Source organism: Anarrhichthys ocellatus, unplaced genomic scaffold, assembly GCF_004355925.1.
Source record: "Anarrhichthys ocellatus isolate YVR2014 unplaced genomic scaffold, GSC_Weel_1.0 scaffold831, whole genome shotgun sequence".
NCBI lineage: Eukaryota > Metazoa > Chordata > Actinopteri > Perciformes > Anarhichadidae > Anarrhichthys > Anarrhichthys ocellatus.
Genome location: NW_022280805.1, coordinates 11,508 through 17,779, shown reverse-complemented (window position 1 = coordinate 17,779; position 6,272 = coordinate 11,508). Strand labels below are relative to the sequence as shown.

General features: G+C 42.7%; 1 protein-coding gene across 1 annotated transcript; it reads right to left on the bottom strand.

Annotated features, from left to right (window-relative positions):
- Nucleotides 1-18: 18 nt before the first annotated feature.
- LOC116377038 (F-box/WD repeat-containing protein 2-like) lies at nucleotides 19-5,764 on the bottom strand. The gene is made up of 3 exons (XM_031838569.1): nucleotides 5,445-5,764; nucleotides 4,123-4,415; nucleotides 19-2,221 (listed from the first exon to the last, which is right to left on the bottom strand). Exons 2-3 carry the CDS (start codon nucleotides 4,387-4,389, stop codon nucleotides 1,958-1,960), a joined length of 531 nt encoding a protein of 176 aa, XP_031694429.1. The 5' UTR covers nucleotides 4,390-4,415; nucleotides 5,445-5,764; the 3' UTR covers nucleotides 19-1,957.
- Nucleotides 5,765-6,272: the final 508 nt, after the last annotated feature.

Sequence of the window (6,272 nt, the reverse complement as noted above, 5' to 3'; positions counted from 1 at the left end):
CGCCTCCTTGAGCTCTGACACGCCTCCTTGAGCTCTGACACGCCTCCTTGAGCTCTGACATGCCTCCTTCATACTCCATCCAGACCCACACTGGGACATGGGTCCCACTTGATGATAAATTGGAGGCGTGTGACTGATGGGTTATTGTTAGCATTATTAGCACTCTAACACAAGCCCAACAATTGGAGAGATAGCAAAAGAATATGCTGAGACTGAGCTACTGTAAAATAAACTTAAAGTAAATGAGATCTTCTAGAGCCTCAGTACTGGTGCTACAGGAGGCAGCAGCAGCGGTGTGCAAGCCATTCAGAAGCTGAACGCACCACTATCAACGGTTTACATAGTCTTGATTTGGATCAATGGACCAATATTATTTCTTTAATAATCCAACCATTATAATTACATAATAATCTTAATTTAAATAACTTAAATTGAAATTAAACCACTGTGCCTCCAGTGTGTGAATGGTTAGTTAGTCTTGGTGGGCAGGTGGCCCCTTGCATGGTGGTCCCTGCCATCAGAGTGTGAATGTGTGTGAATGATGACATGTAGTGTTAGATCTTTGACAAGTACAAGTCCATTTAGCATTTATGTTCCCTTCAATAAATACGTTCCGTTTCCTTGTATCACTTCCTACATGAGGCCCATTGCGTATTAGCCGACCCTCCTTCACTTGGTTTTGTGGTGAGGGAAGTATACCCATGTTTCTGGGTAGTGTAGTTCCACAGATGTGTTTTGAATAACTCCATTCTGTAAGTGTAACCTCGCACTGATTCTCTGCAGGCTTTGAGTCTGTAGTGTGCTCACACTGGAACCAGTGACACAATGAAGTAGACTCTAAACTGTCCTTATGTGCTGCTGATGGACAGCCTTGTCTCTAAAGGGAATGGAGGAGCTGCTCACAGCTGCAACATATCCATCAAAACAACAAGCCTATCTATATTAGTATATACAGTAGATATGGATTGTGTATGCAGTTAGTATGTAGTATAGAACAGAGAAACAGTCCAACTTCAGACAGCGCTGTGCCTGACAGCACCAGAGTGATAACCAATGACTAAGACCCGATGTGTCCATATGTAAGTGGGAAGGTTCCAGCGATTAAGAAAGTTAAGTAGCACGTTAAAACACCCACACTGGTGCTGCTAGCTGATTAGGTCTCTGTTCATGTTGAGGCATCGTGGAGTAACCATGGCTCTGCTCATCTGTGTGGTATTTTGGGGTCCAGTGCAGAGTGCACGGTGCACGGTGCACAAGAGAGAGAGGTCCATTCAAATGAGGCGAATGTTGGAAAAGTGTCTTCGACTTTGAGCTGAGAACAGACTTCTCGTGACATCTGTTTGTGGTGCAGCATCCCTTCACTGCCACGGCAAACCAAACGCACAAGAACAGAAGAATGCTTCAGATGTAAGTCAACTATTTGAATTTAACATTCCCAAACCAGTAGATGCATTTACATCAGGGCCTGTCTCGGGCTCAGTGCAGCGTGAGACTCACATCATGGCAGAGAGAAGGAAACATTGTAGAACTCTGATCGTCTCAAACACAATAAAACCCTCACAAGTAACTTTATCACAAGATGTGACCAACAAGCCATCAGTCTGTTTGTGGAGCAGCCGTCAGGTAACGGTAGCGATGTCATACGTTAGTGATGTCATACGTTAGTGATGTCATACGTTAGTGATTTTCTTTTATGTTCACGGTATTTGATGGGATCATTGCTCTCATCAATGAACACATTTTACATACGCATAACATACTTCTATTTTGACCAACAGGAAGTCAGCCATGTTGGATTTCGTGGACGTAATTTGGACTGGACTATCTACATGTATATTAGAGCGAGTGAAGTGATGTGTCACAGTCATAACATCATAAGCGATCATGGGTGGGAGTGATGGAAACGACGGTCCTGATCTTTAGATATGGACTTCTTCATGATACAGCACGTAGGAAATCATGACGCGGACCACTTTGAGAATCCCTGGTGTACAGTACCTGTGCAGAGGAGGCCGTCCTTGTAGTAGAGGGCGTATACTCGAGCGCTGTGGCCAATGAGGGACGACGTCTCGAAGGCCTCCTGATCCTGCAGCTGCACCCTACGCAGTTTGGCCTTCAGGTAGACCGCCTTCCAGTGTGGCGCGTCCTGAATGTTCTCATCGATCCTCCAGCCCAGCTCCCGACACACACCCTGCCACACCTCGGTGCACGAGTTGATCACCTACAAGGAGACAAGCGCTTGTTGGAACACTTTAGACACGGGTATGGATGAACACTAGAAGGATGAGCTGATATACACTACTTGTTAGTTTCTTTACATTGTTTTGTAAACGTGGTGTTTAGATTCTGGCTTTGCCTATAACATTATACCAGCTCTTAATTATCATAATCAGAATCAGCTTTAATGGCAGAGTAAGTGTCAACACCTGAAAGACATTAGTGAAAGATGCTTAATAAGATTACCATAAACATGTATACCAGAGGAAATCATATGATGTAACAGCCCCCAAAGCAGCAAAGCGTCACACTATCAGGTTGTGACGTGAATAATCCATCTGGCTCCGACATCGGCCAATATCTTTAACGGCAGCGTAGAGCACGGCGGCAAATGCTTCACGATGCTCAACAACAAACTTATGACAAGTGGACGGCCCCAAACAACACATCCCAACTACAGACATTACTGAGCGGCTCAAAGGAGCCAGCAGTCATAGACAGACTCTGAACCACAGACGTATGTCCTGCTACAGCATGGCCCACCACCTAACAGCTACAACGAGTCACCACTGCCGCAGGAAAAACCCCAACACCCCAAACGGCTGGGTGAAGGCCTGGTGATAAATTAGAAGGTTACTCTAAATTTTGGCATTCAACTGGCTTTAAAAAATATCATGTAACTCTGTAAAAATAGTGCCAATTCCTGAGTTTCTCAACAAATACACAACTATTTAGCCATACTTTGAGATATAAGCATATCTAATAACATTCAATAAAACAGCGTCACATCGGCAAGACTACATCAAGACCTATCTGATGGAACAATAATACAAGTCAAAACTCTGTGCTACGGGCACATTTCCATCAAAGTAATAGAAGAAGAAAGTTACCACGATACCTCGCCTTTACACTTTATCTTATCCACTTTGTGTCTTTGAGCTTTTTGGAAAGCGCACCTTAAATAAAATGTACACACGTGGACAAAACTGTTGGTACCTTCCGTTAAAGACAGAAACACCCACAATGGTCACTGAAATAACTTGAAACTGACAAAAGTAATAATAAATAGAAATGTACTGAAAATGAACTAATGAAAATCAGACATTGCTTTTGAATTGTGATTCAACACAATCATTTAAAAAAAACATACTAATGAAAATGACCTGGACAAAAATGATGGTACCCTTAACTTAATATTTTGTTGCACAACCTTTTGAGGCAATCACTGCAATCAAGTGATTTCTGTAACTCTCAGTGAGACTTCTGCACCTGTCAACAGGTATCGTGGCCCACTCCTCGTGAGCAAACTGCTCCAGCTGTCTCAGGTTTGAAGGGTGCCTTCTCCAGACTGCATGTTTCAGCTCCTTCCACAGATGTTCAATAGGATTTAGATCAGGGCTCATAGAAGGCCACTTCACAATAGTCCAATGTTTTGCTCTGAGCCATTCGTGGGTGTTTTTAGCTGTGTTTTGAGTCATCATCCTGTTGGAGGACTCATGACCTGCGACTGAGACCAAGCTGTCTGACACTGGGCAGCACATTTGGCTCCGTTTGGCCTTGGTAGTCTTGAGATTTCATTGTACCCTGCACAGATTCAAGACACCCTGTGCCAGATGCAGCAAAGCAGCCCCAGAACATAACCGAGCCTCCTCCATGTTTCACAGTAGGTACAGTGTTCTTTTCTTTCTATGCTTCATGTCTGTGAACATAGAGCTGATGAGCCAAAAAGCTCTAGTTTTGTCTCATCTGTCCAAAGGACATTCTCCCAGAAGCTTTGTGGCTTGTCAATATGCTTTTTGGCAAATTCCAGTTTCAAAACTGGAGCTTTTTGGCAAGTCACATCAGCTATGCAGAACATCCGATTGAATATTGAAGAACCCCCCATGACCCATGCACCACATTCACCTTGTTCCACTGTTTGCAGACCAGGCAGCAGGTGAGCAGGGTCTCAGGATCCAACCATTGCATCAGGTAGAAGGCCAGCTCCAGGGGGAGGAGGCGCAGGAAGTCGCGCTTGAGCAGCGTCTCCAGCCCATTAGACAGATGACGGAGCTGGACGGCACCGCTTTGAGAAATGAGGTGGTCCAGAGACTGGTTGCGCTGCTGGTCGTTCAGAGTAAGGAAAGTGGCAGAGACTGACTCCAGCCACCTCTCGAAGGCTGCTTTCTCCATGGGACCATGAGAGCAACCTGCAACACCTGCAGGACAAAGCCGACGTGAAAGAAGGTCTTGTCTTTGAGGCTATAACAAATGTATGACAGTTTTACTTAAATACAATCTTAATTGATTGGTTTATAATCATTCTAACCTGTACGTTTGTAAATATGTTGTTTAACTAACAATCTCATTCCATAAAAATGTACAATAGATGCAATATGTTAAGTGAATAAATATCTTGCAGCTGTAGATGATCATGGAGCTATTCTATCGGCACTATCAGCATTGTTTACATCTGCAGACCAAATGCGGCTTTTTCTTATTTTCCATATAACATAACACAATACAATATAACTTGAGCATATTTCTAATAAATTGTACTGTACAGTGTCTTCACCTGATGGCACAGAAACAAACATTTGACCATTTCCGCCTGTTCTGTTCTGTGTAATAATTTGAAGATGTGTCCATCATAAATGAAATTTAACAAATGACCATTTTAAAATGCATTATCATTTAAATCATCTATCAAGTCAAATTGCCAAACATTTGCTGGTGACAGATTTATGCCGTCATCTTTTCCTCCGTTCCCTGGGTTACACATCATTGCAGTTTAACACGCTGGGCTTCCTTCACAGCTGCTCACACAGAACCAGCATTCACAACATGTTACATTGTTTCAGTGTGGAGGCTTTATGACCAGGAATTCATCACACTGACCAATTTGTAATAGTTTCATGAGCTAGAAATGTAGCCAGAGAGAATACTATGGAGACGTGCTGGATAGTAGATACATTGACTCGTGGTTTAGTAACATTACTTGAATAGCTGTACTAAAGTGCTGTCAATCATATCAGGTAGTTAGCATTTGCTTTTACACTCAATCCAAGTTAGCTACCTGGCTAGTTAGCAACTTTTGTAGCAAACGTTAGCTGAGTAACGTAACACTACTACAATTTAATAGCAAATTAGCTACGACTAGTAACATCCAAAACAATCAATGAACAGTACGTGCTACCGCTAGTAAATAAAGTTACAATTAAACATGTAAACTCGAAGTGTCCACCAACCAGAGAGTTGCAGGGAGTTTCTTTATCGCCACTTTCCTGGCTTAGTTAGTTCACATAGCGAAGTTAGCTGTCGTAAGCTAACCTGTCAGCAGGCAAGTTGAAAGGATTGTCCAAGTAACCTAGCTTCGTAGCTATCGCTAGCTAACCACCATGATGTGAGTACTTGATTCTGTTAATAGTGAATTACATAGTATCCCTAATAGATTAACGGTAGTCTTCATTTATTCAGTATTCATTCCTCAAGCAGGGAGTGTTTGAGTAGTAGTGTAGAAGGATAGCAGTTCTGTTCTGACAGCATGAAAACCAAAAGATAATGGAAACGCTATTGACACAGGTTTACTTTACCATCAGCGTTGTCTTACAGGAGAGGCCGTAGGAGTATTTAATTATTCTCCAAAAACAAATAGACATATTTAGAAAATGACTACTACATTCCTTCCGCATACATCTGCTACACTGACAAATTAATGAAATGTTTGTGTTTTAGACGGTAATTGCCTTGGATTTTTTTTCTAGTCATAGGTCCTAACTCGTCTGTAAGACAAAGCTGCGGGCGTCGTTTCTCAAAATACACAGGTAAACTAGCTTCCGGTGTTACGTACAATGTGGAACGGTGAGAAATATGTGACCGAGGCTAGTTTGGTCACTCCTGCTGGTTCCTCAGCGGCGACATAGGTGGTCTATGGTCATTGTGGTTTATCTCAGAGTGTAGTGGAACCAAATTATCATACGCTGCCAGCAATGCACGGACGACTTTTTTCAGACATATTAAATCACGCGAGATAAGAGCATGTCACGAGCACAGTAGATTACTGAAATGTGATGAAG

Coding starts and splice junctions, on each gene's coding strand:
- LOC116377038 (XM_031838569.1), bottom strand. CDS start 4,389: ATGGAGAAAGCAGCCTTCGAGAGGTGGCTGGAGTCAGTCTCTGCCACT. Junction 2,222..4,122: donor TCTGCAAACAGTGGAACAAG/GTGAATGTGGTG, acceptor GTCTCCTTGTAG/GTGATCAACTCGTGCACCGA.